General features: G+C 68.2%; 1 protein-coding gene across 1 annotated transcript; it reads right to left on the reverse strand.

Annotated features, from left to right (window-relative positions):
* Nucleotides 1-615: 615 nt before the first annotated feature.
* Nucleotides 616-21,224, reverse strand: MYO15A (myosin XVA; the record flags this gene model as incomplete). The annotated part of the gene is made up of 63 exons (XM_084536996.1): nucleotides 616-921; nucleotides 1,006-1,146; nucleotides 1,377-1,510; nucleotides 1,629-1,762; nucleotides 1,847-1,980; nucleotides 2,072-2,232; nucleotides 2,323-2,419; nucleotides 2,596-2,673; nucleotides 2,959-3,053; nucleotides 3,214-3,344; nucleotides 3,541-3,623; nucleotides 3,698-3,771; nucleotides 3,954-4,026; nucleotides 4,171-4,237; nucleotides 4,335-4,459; nucleotides 4,528-4,733; nucleotides 5,080-5,154; nucleotides 5,359-5,470; nucleotides 5,625-5,766; nucleotides 5,864-5,982; nucleotides 6,067-6,182; nucleotides 6,408-6,483; nucleotides 6,610-6,669; nucleotides 6,831-6,952; nucleotides 7,163-7,259; nucleotides 7,343-7,433; nucleotides 8,008-8,146; nucleotides 8,226-8,289; nucleotides 8,413-8,471; nucleotides 8,607-8,733; nucleotides 8,845-8,933; nucleotides 9,030-9,136; nucleotides 9,242-9,433; nucleotides 9,576-9,648; nucleotides 9,752-9,930; nucleotides 10,254-10,489; nucleotides 10,563-10,658; nucleotides 11,309-11,439; nucleotides 11,528-11,609; nucleotides 11,772-11,825; nucleotides 11,967-12,051; nucleotides 12,129-12,304; nucleotides 12,409-12,526; nucleotides 12,654-12,778; nucleotides 12,885-12,930; nucleotides 13,014-13,168; nucleotides 13,445-13,522; nucleotides 13,665-13,790; nucleotides 14,010-14,141; nucleotides 14,260-14,355; nucleotides 14,458-14,581; nucleotides 14,736-14,794; nucleotides 14,914-15,027; nucleotides 15,132-15,293; nucleotides 15,405-15,518; nucleotides 15,596-15,659; nucleotides 16,119-16,222; nucleotides 16,497-16,587; nucleotides 16,726-16,800; nucleotides 16,943-17,052; nucleotides 17,150-17,213; nucleotides 17,319-17,401; nucleotides 18,288-21,224. 63 exons carry the CDS (start codon nucleotides 21,222-21,224, stop codon nucleotides 820-822), a joined length of 9,711 nt encoding a protein of 3,236 aa, XP_084393122.1. The 3' UTR covers nucleotides 616-819.

Here is a 21,224-nt window from a genome sequence, read left to right on the forward strand (position 1 = left end):
CGTGTGGGGGGGTGGCCGCGGAGGTGCCTGAGGGGAAAGCCCGCCCCCCCCCCAAGGGGGGAGGGGAAACTGAGGCAGGGGTGGGGGATTGGGGGGGGTAAGGGGGGAATTAGGGGGATTGGGGGATAAAGGAGGGATCTGGGGGGTTTTGGGGGGACTGGGGGGCTGAGGAGGGGTGGGGGGATGGGAGGGATTAGGGGGAATTGGGGGGGATTGGGAGGGATTAGGGGGGGATTAGGGGGGCTGGGGGATTAGGGGGAATTGGGGAGGGGGGTGGGGAGGATCTGGGGGTGGTCGGGGGGTTAAAGGGGGGATCAGGGGGTCTGGGGGGATTGGGGGGCTGAGGAGGGTGGGGGGGATTGAGGGGATTAGGGGAAATTGGGGGGATTGGGGGAGATTAGGGGGGTTGGGGGGATTAGGGGGACTAAGAGGAGCTGGGGGGGGAAGCAGGGGGTCGGATAAGGGCCGAGGGGCTGGGGGCTGGGGGGTCAGGAGGGGCTGAGAGGGGCTGGGGGGATTAGGGAAGGATTGGGGGGGGCTGGAGAGGGATTAAGGGGGTCTTGGGGGGGCTGGGAGGGATTAGGGGGGCCGAGGGGTCCACATTCGGCACCCCCATTGTCAGCGAGCACAGCACAGACACAGACACAGGCCGAGGGGGGCAGCCTTGTATGAAATCCTCGGGGTCACAGCCCACGGAGGGGCACAAGGGGGGGATACAGCAGCCTGGGAGACCCTATTCCCAAACCCCCAAACCCCCCAAAATCCCCCCAAATCCCCCTCCAGGTCCATCCAGCGCTGTTTGGGTGCCGTGGGGGGGTCTCAGAGCAGGGTGATCTCGCTGGGCGGCAGCGTCAGCCTCTTCTCCCGCGCCCCCAGCAGCCTCTCCACGTGCGCGGCCACCACGCGGCACAGCTCCAAGCCCTGCGGGACACCCCAATTTGTGTCCCGTCCCCCCCAAAACACACACCCTAAGGTGTCCCTTGGGTGTCCCTTGGGTGCCCCTACCTGCTCCAGCTGCAGCTGGGTGATGCCCTGCGCCAGCAGCTCCCCCAAAGTGATCTCCACGTAGGGGGAGCTGGAGCCAGGGCTCGGCCGCCGCGTCCGCGTGGCCTGGATCTCCCTCAGCGAGAATTTGGCCACCGGCTCCTAATGGAAAGGATTTTTTTTTTTGGGGGGGGACACAACAAGTCTTGAGGTCCCCCGCTGGCTCCCCAAGGAGTGGGTGCCCCAGCAAAGTGGGTGCAGGAGGAGCAAGGGACGGGGTGCCAAATTTTTAGGGGTCCCCACGGTGCTGGGAGAGGGATGCCAGCCCGTTTTAGGGCCGCAGGGGGATGGGAACGTGGGGATCCCCCCGTCTGCAGCCCCCCTCCGCCTACGTGGGTGTCCTTGCTGAGGAAGTTGAGGCCGTTCTGGTTGACGGCCAGGATGCAGGGCGAGGCGATGGCGTTGTTGCTGCAGCTCTGGACGTAGAAGAAGGACGAGCCGAACAGGGGGGAGGCGCTCAGCAGCCCTGCAGGGCGGACGACGGGGGCTCCGTGGAGACCCCAAAATGCCCACGGAGGAGCCTCGGGGTGGCATCGTGTCCCTGTCTCCATCCCAATCCCTGTCCCTGTCCCTATCCTGCTCACCCAGGAACTGCGCCCTGGCTTGGTGTGCGCTGAGCGCCTGGGCTTGCTGCGCGTGCTGGGTCACCGCGTGGAGCCAGGACTGGGCTGTGAGCAGCTGGAAGAGCTGCGGGGGGACATAATCCTGCACCTCCCTCCTGCGGGGACACTGAGGATGAGGCCAGCTCTGGCCGGGGGGCTCCCAGTCCCCACGGGATGGGGGCTCCCGGCCGTGTCCGTACGCGGTGGGGAGGCGGTGGCCATCCTTGGCGCGGTGCTGCAGGGCGGCCAGCTTGGCCAGCTGCTGGAAGTGCTGCTCGCCCAGCCTGGAGGGCGGCAGGACGGTGAACAGCCCCTTCAGGTAGTCGGGGAGCACCTGAAAAAGGTGTTGGGGGGGGATACAAAACACAGCGTGACCACCTTGGGGACGTGGGGACAGCCAGGGGAGCCCCGCGGCGCGGCCGGACCTGGTTGTAGTGCACGGTGACGTAGAGCTCGTTGTCGAATTTGAGGGGCTGGCTCCAAACCACGCGGCGGCACCAGAAGGTGTAGCTGGTGGCCAGGCGCTCCGTCTCGGTGGCCACGTCCAGGATGTATTCCCGGCAGCTCAGCGGCCGCACGTTTTGCCCTGCGTGGCCCCGGCAGCCTCAGCGTGCCGCCGCCGAGCCCCCCTCCGGCACCCGCATGGGTTTGGGGGGCACATCCAGCAGCCCCTCACCTCTGTCGGCGACCACGAAGAGGATGTACTCCTCGAAAGCCTCCGGGCGCTGCAGCCCCATCTCGCAGCACAGCTCCTCGATCACGTCCTGAGCCACCTGGGGCAGGGGGACGTGCGGCTGGGACGGTGCCCGGGGGCTCGCCCTGCGCAGCTCCCCAGGGAACCGACCTCCAGGGATCCTTTTTTTTTTATTTTTTTTCCCCAAGCGCCAAGCCCTCAGCCTGTTGCAACCTCGGGGTGCCCCCGCCGAGCCCCTCGTGCCCCCCGCCTCACCGAGCACGTCTTGATCTTGAGGTGCCGCTCGATGCCGCCGGGCAGGAGGAAGAGCTGGCGCTTGGCGCTGCGCCCGGCCTGGAGGGGGGCAGGGGGTGCTTTTATCACAGCGAGACCCCAAAAAGCACCCCAAAACCACCAGGACATCCCATCCCGTGCTGGCTGCAGCGAGCCATGCTGCCCCCCTAAAAGTTTGGGGCACCCCCAAAGTGCTGCCCCCCCCCCAAGGAACGTCCCCGCAAAGGGCCGTGCCCCACGGTGCCATCAGCTCGGCCCCGTGGGGCTCCTGAACCCGTCAAGGTCATCCCAAATCTTGGTTGGGGGGGGGGATCTGAAGCCCTGCCCGCGGGCACCCGGCCTCACCACCATGGCTTTGAGCTCCATGCTGCTGGGGAACAGGCTGCGGCCGCCGAACTGCAGGGTTTTCCTGAAGTTTTGCTCGCAGGCTTTGGAGATCCCTGGGGGAGACGGGGACGGGCATGGAGGCAGCAGACCCGGGCGCACGGGCTCTGTGGCACCCCGCAGGCAGCAGGACAGAGCCCGGCAGGATGAGGCTGAGCCATGACATCGACCCTTTCTGGCTCCCCTAAAGGTTTCCAGGGCGGGCACAGCCCCTACCGTGGAAAGGGAGCTCCGGGCGCCCGCTGGCACGCTGCAGGAAAGCCAGGAGGAAGGGCCTGAGCACCTCGGAGCACCTGTAGTAGGCGGTGAGGATGTAGAGCAGCCTCCAGCCCTTCTGGCAGCTGTCCCTGCAGGGAAAATTTGGAGCTGAGCCCCCGGGGGCAGAGCGAGGGGGCAGCTGAAACAGCACCCGCAGCCCTGGGGACCGGCACGGCACGGCTGGGTGCGGGCGACCCCAAATCCCTGGGTGTCCCCGTGGTGCCGGGGTGGAAAACTGTCCCCAAAACCAGCCTGGCTGTGCTGTCCCAGCCCAGCAGGACTCACGGCTTGGAGCTGGTGTTGTCGGTGAGCTGCTTGATGATCTGGCAGTACACCTCGTCCCGCAGCGCCTCGTGCTCCGCGCACAGCTAGGGGACAGGCACGGCTCGCTCCGCGGCCGGGGACGTCCCCGCTGCCACCACCCCCATGGCACGGGGTTTACCTTGAGCAGGGTGCAGACGATGTCCAGCTCCGTTTGTCCCCTCGGGGGGTGGTCGCCCATGAACTTCATCACGGCTGGGGGGGAAAAAGGCACACGGTGACGCAGCTCACCCCGTCCCCACCGTGTGACAAACGCCCCAGCCTCCCAAATTGCTGCAGAGGGGGTGATGAGGCTGGAGGAGCCACCCTATTTGTTTGTCCAGACCCTTCTCCAAGGATGGGGGTCCCACGGGGCAGGGGGTTTTGGGGTTTCCTACCTTGGAAAGCCTCGGTGGCCAGCTTGCTGATGCTGCCGTCCGTGAACTCGATGAGCGATTCCTGGATGGGAACCTGGCGGGGAGAGGAGCAGCAGGAGGGGTTGGGATGGGTTTTGGGGTGGCACTCGGGGTGCTCCTGAGCACATCAGGACCTCGGGAGGACCCACGGGTGATGGTGTGACACCCCGGGCACAGGGTGGCACCCTGCACCCCGCACCTTGGTGAACCTCAGCATCTCCATCCCGTCGGGCCCTTCCTTTTTCCCCTTCATCCCACAGGAATCCCTAGGAGAAAGAGGGGCGAGGGGAGCGTCTGGGCACGGGTGTCCCCCCCCCCGACGGGGTGTCCCCCTCCACGGGGTGTCCCCATCCCTGCACTCACGTGGTCCCGCAGCGCGCCGCGCGGAAATACCGCCTGGCAAAAGCCAGCATGGGGCAGGTCCCCACCACGTCCCCAAGCTGGTCACCTCCAGCACCCTCCGGACCCCCGGGGAAGGCAGGAGCCACCTGCAGAGAGGGGCTGTGGGCACGGCCCCACCGTACGAGGTGACCCCAAACCCCAGGGCAGCACCCACCTCGCTTCTGCGGTCCAGCTCCCGGGCCACGGCGGTGGAAGCCACGGCCACGGCCACGGCCCCCGAGGCTGCCACCCTGCCCTGCTTGTCCCGGGGCTCCTCTTTCCTCTCCGCCGGCAAGTGGACGAAATCGGGGGCGGCGACGGGCTGGACGTACTCGGCCGGGAAGAGCCCCGACCTGCCGTGGATGGCCCCGAACTTCCACCCTGCGCCAGGCAGAGGGGTGGGGATGGCCCCGGGGGTCTTCCCTGAGCGGCCCCTGCCCCGTGCGGCACCCGGGAGCCCTCCCCAAGTGAAGTCCGGATGTGGTTTTTGGCTGGAAACAGTCACGGGTTGGTGGTGATGGAGGGAAAGGGGGCAGGAGAGGGGACGCAGACCCCAGTGGGTGCAGGGATGGGGCCATGCATAGGGTTGGTGCCAAAAGGAGCCCCAATCAGCCAGCTGAGGGGCAGCAGAAAGGGGATTTGGCCCCGGGATGGGGCACGGCCCAGGGCAGCAGCGCACACGCTGGGGACACAGGTGGGGACACCCCGGCACCCCAAAGCCACCCACCAAAATCCTGGGTGCCCGTCTTCAGCTCCTCCAGGTACATCACCTTCTTGCGGACCACGCAGCCGTAGTAGTGGTCTGGGGTGGGGGGACAGGGACAAAGATAGGGGCGTTTGGGGACCTGGCACCCTTCTGTCCCCAAACGAGGCCGTTTTTGGCACCGGGCAGAGCAGCGTGGTGGCACCGGAGGCGACCTCGGGGACATCAAGAGGGGGTGGCTCTCCGAGGGACCCCCCCGGCAGGGCGCAGGGCTGTGGGTGCAGGGATTTGGGGGCCGCTCACCTGGCTCGGGGCGCTCCGGGGGCTGCAGGTGGATGATGTCCCCTTTGTGGAAGCCGAGCTGGGCGCCGTCCTCGGGGCTGTAGTTCCTGACGGCCACCACGTACTGGGAGTCCTGGGGGGCAATGGGGGGGGGCTGGCACAGCCCTGGGGTGCGCGCGCACCCGGAGAAATCCGTGCGCACCCGGGGAAATCCGTGCGCACCCACGGGGATGCGCAAGGACTTCAAGCACCCCCAGCCCCAGAGCCACCCATGGGTGCCCCCCCACCTTCCTGAGCTCCGTGATGAACTGATCCACCGTGGCCTTGACCTGGGGGGCTTTGGGGGAGAAGAGGATGAGCTTCTCGCTGCTCAGGTTGAACTCCAGCATGTTCCTGGACGGGGTGGTCACGAAGAGGACGTCGGCGTAGCTGGGGCAGGGCGAGGGGAGGGTGAAGCACCCGCGGCACCCACCCCATGCTGGGGGAGCCCTCGGGGGGGGGGCTGCACTGCCTGCTCTCCCCTTACCTGTACGCCCGCAGCACCCGCAGCTGCTCCCCGGGCACGTTGGTGCCCTTCACCAGCCGCAGCAGCTTGATGCCAGCGTGGGACACGGCCAGGATCTGCACCCCGGTGCCCACGCTGCCCTGTAGGATGGGGTGGGATGGGGTTTGGCCACGTCAGACAGGGCACGGGGATGCCACCACCCTGTCCCGTGGCCGCGTCCTCACCGTGGCGGGGAAGAGGCGTGAGAAATACACCTCGCAGCCGTCCCGGGCGGCCGCCACGATCTCCTTCTTGACGCTCTCGGTGGCCACGGGGCTGAAGGAGTCCAGCTTGTTTTCCGCTGCGGGGGGAAATACGGCGCACGGTGAGCCCCCGGGGGGGGTCCAGACGTGGGTTTTGTGGTGGGAGCAGGGATGCTCGACCCCTTTCCCAGCCCAGCAGGATGGCGATGGGGAGCTGAGCATCCCCAGGAGATGGGGACGGGCACCGGAGGGGCCGGGTGGGGTGGGAACCCCCCTGTTGAGACCCCCCCTGGGGGGCAGCGGGCTCGGGGGGGCGGCGTTACCAAAGAGGGACTTCATGCGGAGCCGCTCCTCGGGGCTGATGCGGACGCAGGTGTCAGAGAGCGTGTCGGTGAAGATCTGGGCGAGGAGCACAGGGAGCAATGTGACCCCCAGACCCCCCCCAGACCCTCCCCTGCCCTCGGACGGGGCACAGGAGGCTCGGTGGGGCTGTAAATAAGGTGCAGAGGGAGCTCAGCACCTCACCTGCCGGAAGATGAGGTCGAGCAGCAGCGGGTTGTTGCAGCTGTCCTTGGGGTAAAAAACCTGCTAGGAGGGAACAGCAGCACAGAAACCCCCTCTATCCACGCGTCCACCCCACACCAGCCCCGTCCCGGCACGGAGGGGACACGGAGCCGATGCTGCTGCCCTCTCCACGTCCCCCTGCCCCCCTCAGAGCAGGCTGTGCCCCCCCCCAAACCCCGCACCTCCTTGCGGATGTACATTTTCCACGGCACGTTGTGGTAGGTGTAGAAATCCTGGCTGCAGCTGCGGTGGAGCTGGGTCTGGACCTGCTGCGCCTCGGAGGGGAGCTCCCGGGACACGGAGACTGGAAAGGGGTGGGAAAAGCCCCCGCGTGTCCCCAGCAGCCCTTTTCCACCCGGGGAAACTGAGGCACAGGGGGGGCGCACAGAGGGTTTAGCCATGCACAGCAGCTCTCCGGTGAGGATGCTGCAGAGCTGGCCCCGTTCCCAGCCCCCCAGTGCTATAGGGGAGGATGAGATGCCCCCGTCTGCCCCGACCCCCCCCCCAGTGATACCTGGGGGCCGGGTGGCCGCGGGTCTCCCCGTCGGTGCTCGTGGCTGGTACCCGCCATCCGTGACGGGTTTCACCGTGGCCACCGCCTCCGAGGGTCCCTGCGGGGTGGCGAGGGGGCTGTGGTCAGGGCTGGGGGCAACCCCACAGCACGGGGGGGGCCCGGGGGTGGTCCCGTCCCTACCACGGCTGCGGGTACCTGGGCTGCCGAGAGCTGCTCCTTCAGGATCTGCATGGCTTCCTCGTGGGGGTCCAGCTTCTTCCCGAAGAGCTTGCTGCGGAGACAGCACCGCAGGGTGACCCGGACCCCAGCATCGCCCAAATCCCAATGTCACCCAAATCCCAGCATCACCCAAATCCTGGGATCACCCAGATCCCAATGTCACCCAAACCCCGATGTCACCCAAACCCCAAGATCACCCAAATCTCAACATCACCCAAACCCCGGGATCACCCAGATTCCAAAGTCACCCAGAATCCAGCATCACCCAAATCCCAGTGTCACCCACACCCCATCATCACCCAAACCCCAACGTTACCCAGATCTCAACGTTACCCAGACCCCCATTGTCACCCAAATCCCAGCATCACCCAGATCCCAGCATCACCCAGATCCCAAAGTCACCCAGATTCCAGCATCACCCAAATTCCAACATCACCTAGATCCTAGGATCACCCAAATCTCAACATCACCCAAACCCCGGGATCACCCAGATCCCAGCATCACCCAGATCTCAACGTCACCCAAACCCCAAGATCACCCAAATTTCAGTATCACCCAGATCCCAACCTCAGGGCAATAGGACCAGGGGATGTGTCTGGCAGCCCTGCTGCGGGGCCGGGGGGTACCTGGGGGTCTGCGCGCCGCGCGGGGCGGGCTGGCACTGCCGGATGATGTTGCGGATGTTGTGCGTGGGCCGTGGGAAGTGCTCCGAGTTCAGCCGGGAGTGCCGCACGGGCTCGCCGTCCCACTGCCGGCCTGTGGGCGCTATGGGGACGAGCTGTGGCTCGGCCACCCCGACCCCTCGGTGCCACGAGCCGAGGACCCCATCCCCTGCGCCCCTTACCGGCTTTCTGCGGGTAGGGCCGGGGCTGGGGGACGCGGGGGGGTGACCCCTCTGCTGCTCTGCCCTGCAGGGACAGTCACGCCGTGAGGACCTGGCTCCTGTCCCCGTTGTCCCCCAGTGTCCCCAGTACTGGGGAGCAGCCTGGGCAGGACCCAGCCCCAGCCCCTCCTGGCCCTGCCCCACTGACCAGGGGTCCCGGTGGGTTGGGGTCCGCCCTGCGCTGTGGGATTGGGGCTGGCTCCGCAGCTGTGGAGGTAAAAGGGGGAGCTGGGCCAGGCTGGCACTGAGGGCTGCAGGTCCCCAGGGTGTCCCCGAGCCACGGGGCTGGGGATCAGGTGGGGAAACTGAGGCACAGAGCCAGGGACAGACCCCGGAGCTCACCCCTCGGCTGCCGCGGCTCTGCGGGCACAGCGGGTCGGCTCTGCTTGGCATCACCCCCGCCGTCCCCTCCTCCTGTGCCACCTCCTCCCTTCATCCTCTGCACGAGGGCAGCCGGCTTCTCCAGCTCCTGGGGATCAGCATCGGGGGGGAAACTGAGGCAGAGCCCCCCGGCAGAGGCTGCTCCATGCCCCACACCCCCAGCCCCGCTGCGCCTCGGGCAGGGGGACGCCGCGCTCACCCCGTTGCCGTAGGACAGCACGGGGTCGAAGAGGCTGTCCAGGTACCGGTCCAAACCCTTCTGGGTGCGCGGCTCCCCGAAATCAGAGTCTGGCAGGGCAGGGCACAAGGGTGAGGGGTGAGCCCCCGACCCCACAGCGGGCAGCTCGGTGCCGGGGGAGCAGCACGGTGCCGGGGGTGCCGTACCGTGGGGCGGGTACCCCTCAGCCTCCGCCAGCGAGGGCAGCGTGGGCGCTCTGACGGCTGGAGGAGGAGGCACTTCGTCCAAATCCACATCACCGTGCCCCTGTACCCTACGGGGAGGGGGTGTTTGAGTACCCCAAAACCCCCAAATCCCAACCCATGACCCTGTGGCACCGATCCAGCCCTGGATCAGGTGCCCCGTGCCGGGTACCTACGCCTGGCTGGCACGGCCGCGGCTCCCCGCGCCCTCCCAGGCGATGAGGAAACACGACTTCTGCTTGGGGAAACCCTGCAGCAGCTCCAGGTCGGAGATGAGGTCCAGGACGTAGTCGTGGCCGGCCAGTTCGGCCCACTGGGCGCCTGCCTTCATAGCCACGGACCAGCCCCGCCAGCCCTCCGCCAGCCCCCTGCCGACAGCAGGCTGCTGGAGGTGCCGCCCCGGCTCCGCGGGGACACCGTGCCCACACCCGACAGCTTGGGGTCGCCCAAAATGGCTCGGGGTCGCCCAAAATGACTTGGGGTGACGCCGGGTGCTGAGCCAGCGGGTACCTGTGCTTCAGGACATCCCCGGCCAGGTCCTCGCCGGTGCTCCAGGAGTGCACGGGGCAGGAGAAGGTGTCACCTGGGGAGGGGACAGGCGGTGAGCGCGTCCCTCCCTGCCCGCTGGAGGAGACCCCGGTGGGCTTGGCCACGCCGGGACCCCTCTCCGAGCCCCGTCCCCGTACCGTTGAAGCAGAAGAGCTGCAGAGCCATGCTGGCCTGCCGCCGGTTCGCCGTCCACTCCAGCAGCGAGGGCGGGTAGGCGCGGGCGGCCGCGGCGCCCAGCTGGGACCGTGCCATGGCGTGCATCAGCTTGCGCTGGCACACCGGCTTGTAGCCGGCGAAGGCGTAGTCGGAGACAAACCTACGGGGAAGGGGGGACGCTGAGGGGCTGCCCGGGGGTGGCCACAGGCAGCTGGGACAGTTTGGTCCCCCGAGGGACCTTGGAGGACCTCAGGGCATCCCCGGATGTGAGCAGCGTCCTTGGGTGCACGCGCCAGGAAGGTCCTGGGGGCACCAGTGGGATGCTGGAGGGACACCGCAGTGCCACCGGGCACACGTGGCAGGCTGTCCAAACGAAACCCTATGGATTTAGGGGCTGTCCCCTCCTGGTGGTCCCCCAGCAAGGCTCGGACCCCCTCCCACACCACCCCCGGGGTCCCAGCGAGCCCCCCGTCCCCGGCTCACTTGAGCAGGTACTTGTCGAAGGCGGCCGAGGGGGGGAAGGCGCTGAGGCAGGCGGCCAGCAGCAGCCAGCCCCGCTCCTCGTTGTTGACGTTGGTGTTGCGCCAGACCTGGTTGGCGGCTTGTGCCAGCAGCTCGTCCCGCAGCCCCGGCGCCGCCAGCCCCTTCTGCACGATGTAGTTGCCAAAAAGGGTCTCCTGCGAGCCGCCCAGCCCCGGGTCGCCCATGAAGCGCAGGATCTGCGGCGGGGACGGCGAGGGTAGGTCGGGGTGGCCGTCATCTGGCTCTTTTCTCCCACCCCGTCCCACCTACCAGCTTGAAGAGGCCGAGGGCCTCGTGGCACAGCTCCTCGTCCAGCCGGGTGAGCGGAGCTGCCAGCGGGGCCGTCAGCATCCCGAAAGCCGGCTCCTGCAGCGACACCCGCACCCCCCGTGGCTACCTGGTCCCCGGGGACCCTGTGCCACTGCCACCCGGGACGCAGCAAGGAGGGGGGAGTCGGAGCCGTGGTGCTGAGCACGGTGGATGGAGGCAATGGGGCTGGGGGGCAGGAGGGGGCCGGCACCGCCGTGAGGCTGAGAGCAGGATCCGGCCCCGGCGCTGCTGTTGGGGATCCAGGGGACTTGGAAACACACAAGGGGGAGAGGAGGAAGAGGAAGAGGAGGAGGAGGAAGGGCGCAAAGCAGCCGGGGCCAGGGATGGGGGCCCGGGAGCAAAGCGACCTGATCTCCCGGCCCCACGGATTCCGGATCTGCCCCGCGTCGGGCATCCAGCAGGGCTCGGCGGGTGTCTCTGCGATAACCTCAGCGGGGTCCCCCCGGCCCCTGGAGACGACAGGAACCCACAGGGAGGGCGGGCGGGCAGGAGGCTGCCTCCAGCCCCACGCAGCACCGCAGCCACCCCACAGCCGGCCCCTCTCACGCCCCGTGGCACCGCTCAACCTCATGCAGGGACCCCAAAAAAACCAAACTGCTCCACCGCGTCCGGGGCGCTGAGGAACCCCGCGAGCCCCGAGCGCACCGGGGTGGGCACCCACCGGTGGCTGCCGGTGCCACCCTTACCTGGAAGTGGCCCCGCACGTACTTGGCCATGGGGTAGTCGTTGATGTCGAGCGGGAGGGTGAGCTGGGAGTCGGGCTGCAGCGCCGGGGGCGGCACCAGGACCACGCAGCCGGCGTTCACCTCCCGGGCGGCTACGGCACAGCCGGCAGCTCCGGCACCCTGCACCCCACGGATGGGGACGGGGGTGGTTCAGAGGGGAGCCCTGCCGGCCCCACTCACCCGCCGCGGCCTCCAGCAGCCCCATCAGCTCTGCGGGGATCTCCAGGTGCGTCACGTCCACCACCTCCCTCCTCGTCAGCTCCTGCCAGGGGCACAGGGGTGGCACCCGCTTGCCGCGCCGCTCCTCGCCCCGGTGCCACGGCGATGGGAAAACTCGTGGCATGGATGAGGGCACGACAGCATTGCACACACACTGCACACACACACGCTGCTGCCAGCACTGCGCACACCCTCGCCCCGTTACCTGCTTCATCCTCTCCTTCTCCTCCTCCGCCCGCCGGCGGGCGTCCTCCTTCCTCTGCAAGCAAGGACACGGCGCTGAGCAGGACACCCAGCGGCACGGGACCCCCCTGGGGTGCCATCACCCACCAGGATGAAGATCTGGGGGGGCTCAGGATGGGGTGGTGACCCCCCCGTGCCGTGCCACCACCCCTCTCACCTTGAGGTACCGCCGGCGGTTCACGTAGATGTGCACCAACGACCTGAACTTGATGAGCGTGTGCCTCATGCGCCGGTACCGCTGCCTGCAGGAGGGCACCGCCGTCACCCCGTGCCACCACCAGCTGGGACCAACCCCCCTGGGTGTCCCCCAGGCCCCCACCTGGCCAGGTAGCCTCGCGCCCGGCTCTGCAGCAGGACGATCTTGCGGCGCAGCGAGCGGAATCGCCGCTTGATGAAGAAGGTGCGGGCGTAGCGCTGCAGCGTGAGCGCAGCCAGGTGGTGCGCGCGGGCACGCTTGCTCTCCAGCGCCTGGTACAGCTGCTCCTTCAGGAAGAGCTTGGAGGGGGGACACGCTGTGAGACCCCCAAATTCGGCTGCTTTCCCTCAAGGCACTGCTGGGACCCGCGTGCCCACCCTGGAGGCGTTTTGGGGGTCGGTACCTTGGTGACGCCGACGTAGTACATGCTGGGGCTGACGGGGCAGAGGTTCCTCAGCATCTCCACGCAGTTGGCCCCGTTGGGAACCACGTTGGACCACATGTCGACCAGGCAGCGGTACCTGGGCGAGCCCGTGACGCTGTCACCACAAGGGACACCTCCCCGTGCCACAGCCCGGCTGGGGACGCTGCCACAGACCCTTCCCATGGTGACAAGCTCCGAGCCACCTCCCCGAGCACCCCCGGCACCTGTCGATGAAGACGAGGAAGGGGATGCGGATGGGGAAGCCCTCCTTGCGGATGCGGATGGTCTCCAGGATGCCCGAGTAGCGCAGCTGGCTGCTGACCACGTCGGCCTCAAACAGCCCCGGCTCCTGGGGACGAGGGGGGTGAAACCACACGAGGAAACCCAAACCGGCGAGGGGAAGGGGGACGCGGGGACCCGCGTGCCACCAGGCGCCCTCTCCACGCTGCTCTCACCTTCTTGTTGTTGGGTTTGAGGCAGCGCACGAAGAAGGGGTTGCACCTGCGTTGGAGAGGCACCGTGAGCCTCAGGGGACGGGGGACAACGCCAGCCCTGCCACCAGGGCTCGTCCTGCCCTCCCCGACCTCTCCATCTTCTCCACCAGGTCCAGGAGCGACTGCTGGAAGCGGGCGGCCACGGTGGGAGCCTTGTAGCGCCGCGTCCTGGTGCTGCTCCTCCTCACCAGGCTCCTCTGCCGGGCCAGCACCTGGGCATGGCCGAAGAAGAGGTTGGCCACCACCTGGGAGGGACGGGAAGGGTTACGGGGGGGGAGGAAGGTGGCCGTGGTGGCACGGCACCCCCCCGGGTCCCCTTCTTGGGTTTTTGAGATGGGAATCCCGAGAGGGGAGTGCATTGATGGAGGGGGCAAAGCCTGGGGAGCCCCATGGGAAAAGGACATGGGGCTGAGCCAATGCCACGGGTTCCCTGGTTTCCTGAGCCATGGGGACAAATGTTTGGGGACGTGAAAGCTGCATGGACTGATGTCCCCCTGTCCTGCACCTAGGCAGGGCCCCACCTTGGTCCTGCTGCTGAGGAACAGATCCAGCACGTCCTGGCGGACCTGGTCGTAGTTCTTATCCAAAAACTTGTGCACCTGGCACGGAGCAAAACCTCCCGGTGAGGAGCACGGCAGGGGGGGACGAGGAGCCCCAGGCCAAAACCCTGAAGGTGTGGGGCTGCTCCTGGCCCCCCAGGGCTGCCCCTCGCCCCCCGTTGTAGGATCAGAGGCCCCGTACCTGGTAGGTCACCTTCCCCGCGTAGTGCTTGATGGTGAACTCGGGCAGTGGCATCTTCGGCTTGGTGTAGAGCGGGTTGGTGCCGTGGTGGTAGTGGCACTTCTGCAGGAACGTGTGGTCCGTGGCCTGCCGACGGCACGGGGTGAGGCCCCGCGGCACCCCTGGGGGGCACCCAGAGTGCTGCCCCCCACCAAAAAGGGGAGAAATCCCCCCCCGAGCGGGCTGCGAGCTGGGAGGAGCGCTTCCAGAGGGATTTAGGAACAGCCCCAGCTCTGTCATTGCAGTCCACGGGCACCTCCTGCTCCGTGCCTCAGTTTCCCCAGTGGCAGAGAGGGGTGCACTCACCTGGGGGAAGCAGCTCTGGTCGTCCAGGATGCGGAGGATGCCGTAGGGTTTTTGGGAGATGAGGTCGATGCAGGGCTGGTTGTCGCTGAAGGGGATTTCCTTCCACTCGATCTGCTCCCGCAGGTACTCCTCCTGCGGTGCCGGCCGTCCCCTGAGCCCCGTGCCACGGGGTGGGCGCTCGGACACCCCAAAATCCCCAGCTCTGGGGTGACCGGGGCTGGGCAGACCCCAACTCCTCTCCCCTGCCCACCTGCTCCTCCTGGAAGACGATCTTGTTGAAGAAGAACTGCAGGTACTCGTTGGCGTAGTTGATGCAGAGCTGCTCGAAGCTGTTGAAGTTGAGATCCTACAAAAAAAAAAAAAATAATAAAGGGTCGTGGCTCACGGGACCACGCAGAAATCATGGTGAATTGGGGGAAAAGGAGGATGCGGAGGGGCTGGCCCCCACCTCGAAGCCGTAGATGTCCAGGATGGCGATGGAGAGGGCATCTTGCCGTGGGTACACCAGCTTGTTGATGCGGTCGGTGAGCCAGCCGAAGAGCAGGGCATACAGGGTCTTGGCGATGGCATCCCTGACGGGGTGGGCGAGCAGAGAGCTGCCACGGGGCACCCCGGCCACCCACTGCCCCCTTGCAGCACCCTGCACAGCCTGCACAGATGTGATCGGGCCCTTTTCCACCCCTGCGCCATCCCCGTCCCCTCGCAGCCCAGACCCCTTCCCCTCACCTGGCATCCACGGCGCTTTCCACAGTCAGCGGGGTGAAAATCTTCTCCCGCAGCGTTTCCTGGTTGGGGACACACGAACCCATCAGCGGGGCAGAGCTTTCAGCCCCCACGGCCGTGGTTTTGAACCCTCCGGGCTCCGGCACCGCTCGGAGAGATTGGGGACCCACCCCACACTCACCGTCACCTTGAAGGTGATGGCTTTCTGCAGCCCCTTGGGGGAAACCTGCAGCAGCTCCGCCACCGTCCGGATCTCCGTGGCGCTCACCACCGTGGCGATCTCCTGGCAGTCCGTCTGCGGGACGCGGGGGGTGACGCCGTGGGATGTGACAGTCCCCTTCCCCGCGCCCCCAAATCGGGCCGAAAGAGGGCAGCTGGGGGGGAGCTGGCGGGGGTTACCTCGTATTTCTCGAAGTAGACGTTGCCCAGGTGGAGGACGGAGGAGAGGATGCGGAAGATGCTGTTCTGCTCGTCCACGCTGAAGCCCAGCGCCTCCATGGTGCTGAGCAGCCGTCGGAAATCCTCCGCGTCCTCCTTGCCGGGGATCTCGCAGTTCCCACCCTGCCACGGCCCCCACGGGGCCATCAGCATCCCGACCCCAAACCCGGGGGGTTCGGGATGCAATGGGGCACCCCGAAACCCTCGGGGTGGGCAGGGAGGGGGGCACACGACCTGGTTCAGGTAGTAGTAGGTCTCGGCGCCCTGCAGGCAGTAGCGTTGCCGCTGCTGGGCGGGCAGCCCCGCCAGCATCTCGTAGAAGATGTGGTAGTTGCGCTCGCTTTTGGCCTGGGGGAGCAGAAATCCGAGCTGTGGTGGGGGTGACACTGGGGGGGGGAAGAGGCAGAGCCCCCCCTGCCACCCACCTGGAAGACCACGCGGGATTTCTCCAGCAGGTACTGCGAGGTGATGGCACCGCAGATCAAACCGCTACAGGGGCGAGAGCGGGCGCCCGGCTGGCAAACTGGGGGGGCTGGGGGGTGGCTCCGTGCCCACCCCCGCTCCCCCCCAAGCACGGGTTGGGGTCACCCCGCTCCCCAGCTGCCCCCCCAGCAGGGATGGGTGGGATCTGAGCAGGGATCTCGAGGGATGGAGAGATGGACACCGGGCACCCCCCCCCCCGAGGGGCTGTGGGGACCCACGAGCTGTCACCATGGGCACAACACCCCTGTACCCCCCCCCAGTGCTGTGGGCAGGGGGCAGCAAACGCTGCGTGACTTCAGGCAGCACCTCCTGTCCCCCCCTGCCACCCTTCAGCCCCAAAAACACCCCCACGTGCGTCCCACCCCGCCGTGATGGGGAGCGGGCAGGGGCACCCCCGGAGCGGGGCTGGGCTGGGGCCCCCCAGGAGAGGTGAGGACGCGGGGCGGGGGGCTCGGCGTTACTTACTCCTCCAGAAAGATTTCCACAAATTTCCCAAACCTGCTGGAATTGTCGTTCCTCACGGTTTTGGCGTTGCCGAAGGATTCCAGCAAGGGGGTCGCCTCCAGGATCTGCCCGCGGCCAACGGGGAGAGCCCGGGGTGAGCCCACGGCCCGGACACCCCAAAGCACCACGGCCACGGGCTGTCCCCACAGCAGGGACCCCCCCCCCTGTGCCGAGCCCTCCGGGGGTGCCACCCACGTCCCCCCGGTACCTCTATCTGCCGTGGTCCGGGTGGCAGCGTGGGGACAAGGAGAGAGAGGTGGAGATGGTGGAGGGGAGAGCAAAAGGGGACAGGGGACAGGGACAGGGGGATGGGGACAGGGGGACGGGGGCAGCACCCACCTGCTGAGCCGTGCTGCGCTTCTGGCTGACGGCTGCCAGGTAGCGCAGGATCAGCTTGGTGGCCTCGGTCTTCCCCGAGCCGCTCTCCCCGCTGAAACGCAGAGGGGAGGCACCCCCTGAGACCCCTGAGACCCCCACCCCGCGCACCGGGCTGGTGCCAGCACCCCAGGACACAATCAGCGATCGGGGTGGTGCTGATTTGGGGCCGCGTGGGGCCGGCCCCTCTCACCTGATGACGATGCACTGGTTGTGTTTGGCATCCAGCACTTTGGAGTAGGCGACGTTGGCGATGGCAAAGAGGTGCCTGGAGAGGTGAGGGGGGGGCGAGCACATTTTGGGCGCGTGGCACCGCATCACGGGGACCTCCAGCAGCCCCTGGGCTCTTGTAGGACTTGGGGAGGGTGGCACCCGGTGCCCCATCTCCACGGCAGCACCCCGATACTCACGGGGGGTTCTCACCCAGCGCCCTGCCCTCGTACTGCAGCACCTGCTCCGTCCCGTAGATGTTGTAGAGTCGGTAGGGGTTCACCGACACCAGGATGCTGCCGATGTACGTCTGAGGGACAACGAGGCGTGGGGCTGTGGCACCGGGAGGACAAAGACCCCTTGGAAACCCTAAAGCATCAGGGGATGCTCTGCGCCCCTGCCCTTACGTAGATGAGCTGGCGCTCGAACCGTGTCCGGATGTTGCTCAGCACCGCGGCCTCCTGCAGGTCCCTGGTGTAGGGTGAGGCTGTGTTACGGGGTGCAGGGGGAGCACAGGATGTGCCACCCGTCCCCAAAAATGTCCCCGTCACCCTGTGGGGGTGCTGGGGCACTCACTCGAGCTGGGTCAGGTCCTCCAGCCCGTCCTCCTCCTGTGGCTCCTGGTAGCGCACGATGGGCAGGCTGCACAGCGACTGCATCTGCACGGGGCAACCGTGCGGGGCCATCAGGGCACCGCTGCCCCCTCTGCCATATCCCACCCGAGGGGTTTTGACCACCCCAAAACCCCCAGCTGTGATCTGAAACTGGGGAGCCCAACGGCAGTGAGTGCAGGGACCCCGTGCAAGCACCCCGTGGTGCCAAATTGGGTCCCCGTGGCGAGAGCGTCACAGATCGATGGAGAAGGGTGCTGGGAATTGGGGACTGTCCCAGGAACTGTCCCCTAGTGAGCAGCTGGGGACAGGAGGTGGCTGCGTTGCCCTCATTTCAGCACCCACATCTCGCACCCAAAGCCCCCACGGGGGCTGCAGGGTGGCAGCAGAGGCGATGGAAACCCCGAGCAGGTCGGCACCTCCGGGGGGGAACGATGGAGGGAGGTGGCTGAGCCGTGGGGGCTGGGGGCTGCTCCCCGTGGCCGTGCCCGGTGCCGTGGCCGTGCCCCAGGGGATCGGCAGAGCTGGTGGCGTGGAAGCAGCACGGCCCAGCCCAGAGCTCAGAAAGCAGACACCCTCCGGGGTCACCTCCTAACGAAACCTCTCCCTCCCCAGCCCGCGGATCGGGTCTCAGCATTTCCATATGAGGGCTGCAGCCAGCAGGAATCAGGTGTCCCCTGCGCAGGGGGGGGCCGCGCAGCCACCGTCCCCCATCCAGCAGCACCCCCAACACCCTCACCACCTCCCCCCAAAGCCCTGACCGCTCCGTGCTCCCCAAAAAACCCTCGCACCTCGCTTTCCCTTCCCGGCAGGCGAGCGGGTGGCTGGTGGCTGGGGTTGGACACGATGCCCACGCGCCCACCAGCTCCATCCCGTGGGCATCTCCACTCCAGACCACCCCACGCTCGCCCCGGCACCCCGCCGCCGGCGTTACCTTGCTGCGCCAGGGCTGCTTGGTGCCCAGGTACCCGTCTGCCCAGGGGTTCCTGTCCCTCCAGCCGCCCGCTGCCGAGCGCTGGCTCAGGTACCGGGCGATGTCGGCTCCCCGCTGGCTCCCCCGCCGCCGGCCACGCTCGGCGGGGTGCCGGGGGTAGCCCTGCTCGGCCGTCCAGGCGTCGGGCATCTCCCGCACCCTCACGACGTGCTGCTTGGACCAGTGCTGCTTGTACATGCGGGACGCCCTCCGGAAAGAGCCCAGCCTCTGGATCTGCGGCGTCACCACGGCGTAGCGCCCCGCGCCGTCCTCCCCGGCCGCGGCCTCGCTCTCCGGAGCTCTCTCGGGGGCACGGGTGCCGCGGCGGAGGCTGGACGGAGAGCCCGGGGCACGGCCGCGGGGAGAGGGGCTGCGGCGGGTGCTGGGGGTGGAAGCGGGGAGCGGGCACCGCACAGGGGGGCTCGGAGATCTGGGGGTGCCCCCGTCCCGCCGGGACGCGTGCCTCGGTGGGGAGGGCGAGCGGGACAGGGGACGGCGAGGAGGAGGTGGGGATGGGGGGGCTGGGGTGGGGGCCATGCTCCCCACCAGCAGCGACGCCAGGGATTGCCCCATGTGCCGGATCCGTCCCGGGGACAGGCTGCGGCCCCCAGTTTGGGTAGGAGATGGTCTTGTTGGAGGTGACTGCGGGGCCATGCCGGCCAGGGGCTGCCCGATGCGCTGGAGGAAAGATTTGGGGGGCCCAGGAGCAGGGCTGGGGGGCGGGGGGGTGCCCTGCCAGGGGGGCAGCTCCACGCTGGGTCCCTCATCCCAGGAGGGGTTTGGGGGGCCGAGCCGGCGGCTGCCAGGGCGCGAGGATGGGGGGAGGAAGGGGGTCCTCATCAGCGGCTTCACGGCCTTGGTGGGGGGCTCAGGCTGCCGGGGCCAAGCTTGGGGGAGCCGCCCGGGGGCTGTCACCCCGGGGGGGCTGCTCCGCCGTGAGGGCCGCGGGGTCAGGGGCCTCCCCGAGCCCACCACGGGCACCCCCAAACGCTGGGACCCCGGCATCGCGGTGTTTGGGGGTGCCCGTGGTGGGGTGGGGGGCTCGGGGCTGAGGCGTCGGAGGCTGGAGCCGAGCCCTGGGGAGCGCCGCGCGCCCTCGCCCCGCACGCTGCCGGGGGGCTGCCGGGCTGGCGGGGGGGAGCCCCCGGGGTTTGCAAAGGGGTTACGGAGCGAGGGCGGCCTCAAACCCCCCGGCTCCCGGGGAGGGGACAGTCCCCACGGCCCCCCTGGTGGGGAGGGGTCCCTGGAGGGAGCATCTCGTGGCGGGGGGTCCCGGCCGCCCCCTGCCCGCAGCGACCCCGCGCTCTCCATCCCCGCCAGCCTGCGGGTAAAGCGCCTGTAGGCAGGCTGGGGGGCCCCACGGTGGTCTCGGGGGGGTCCCGCACCCCTGGGTGCACGGCCGGGGGGCTGGGGCTGCGAGAGGGAGCGCTGCAGGAATTGCCCCAGGGGGCTCCCGCACGCCCGTGCCGCCGAGACGCGGCCCCCCCGGCGTCCCGCGGGGCTAACGGGAGCCGGTGGCGGCTCGTACTCGTCGTAGTCATCCTCGTCACGGTGCGGGGACGGCGGGAGGGAGATATCCAAGCGGTCCCTGCCGAAAATCTTCACCTGAGGCCGGGGGAAGAGCCTGAACTTCCTATTGAGGGAGAGCTTGGAGGACAGCGTGTCCTGCATGCCCTTGAGCGAGGAGGTGCTGAGGATGGAGAAAGGATAATCCCTCTCCTCCTCCTCCTCCTCCTCCTCCTCCTCCTCCCACTCCTCCGGCTCCTCGGCCTCGGCGATCTCGTCCAGGGGCAGGGCGTAGGGGTTGCAGGAGGACTGAGCGTGCGGCGCCCACCCGCCCTCGCTGTACTGGATGCGGTGCTCGGGGTACTCAGCCCCCGGGTACCCCCTGCCGCCCGCCACGGGGCCGAGGGGGTCCCCGAAGTCCTCGTAGGGGTCCCCCCCGTAGCCGAACGGCCCCGTTGCCTCCTCGCCGTACTCCAGGTCGCTGCCATAAGGGTCGTGGAGGCGGAGCGGGGTCCTGTCGCCATAGGGCTCGTAGTCCTCGTCCTCCGCGTAGCCGTAGGGGTGCTCCAATGGCTCGTCCTCCTCCCAGCCCCCCCCGTAGAAACCGTACTCCTCCTCCGCCTCGTAGCCAGGGTACTCGACGTAACGGCTGGGCGCCACGTCCTCAAAGCCATACCCCGCCGGGTAGCCTTCCTCCTCCTCCTCCTCCTCCTCATAACCACGCTGGAGGCCGTAGGGCCCATCCTCCTCCTCCTCAGCATATCCACGCCGGCGCCCGTAGGCTCCATCTTCCTCCTCCTTGGTGTAGCTCAGCCGGCGCCCGTAGGCCGCATCCTGCGCCTCCTTGGCGTACCCACGCCGGTGCCCGTAGCCCCCATCCTGCTCCTCCCGCGCCCACCCGTAGCGCGGCCCCGGCGTCTCCGCGGGCGCACGCAGCGATCGGGGCCGTGCCGGGCGCCGCGCCATGCTGCCCAGCCTCTCTGAGGTACCGGGGGCCGCCGGGCCGCTGCCGGCCGGGAGCCGCCTCATGTTGGCTCGGTGCCTGAGGATCTCGTCTTCCGCGGGGAACGGCAGCTTCTTGGCACCGATGCGGGACAGCCAGGCCGTGTCGGCCGCCCGGCCGCCCCCTGCCAGCCGCCCGCGCCGCGAGAGGAGTTTCCTGGCCAGCCAGCCCGTGGCGGCGGCCGCCTTGCTCAGCACCTGCGCCCGGGGTTTGAATTTCCTTTCCGGACGCCGGCGGAAGAGGGACGCGCCGTCCTCGGCCGCCTGCCCGGCCCGGCGCAGCAGGAGGAAGGATGGTTTTGGCGGCGGGGAGGTGCTGGTGGTGGTGGTGGTGGTGGCGGCGGCATCGGCCTCCTTCCTCTTCTTGCCCACGTGCTTGAAGCGCACCAT

The sequence above is a fragment of the Aythya ferina genome, assembly GCF_964211825.1.
Source record: "Aythya ferina genome assembly, chromosome: 15".
Classification (NCBI taxonomy): Eukaryota; Metazoa; Chordata; class Aves; order Anseriformes; family Anatidae; genus Aythya; species Aythya ferina.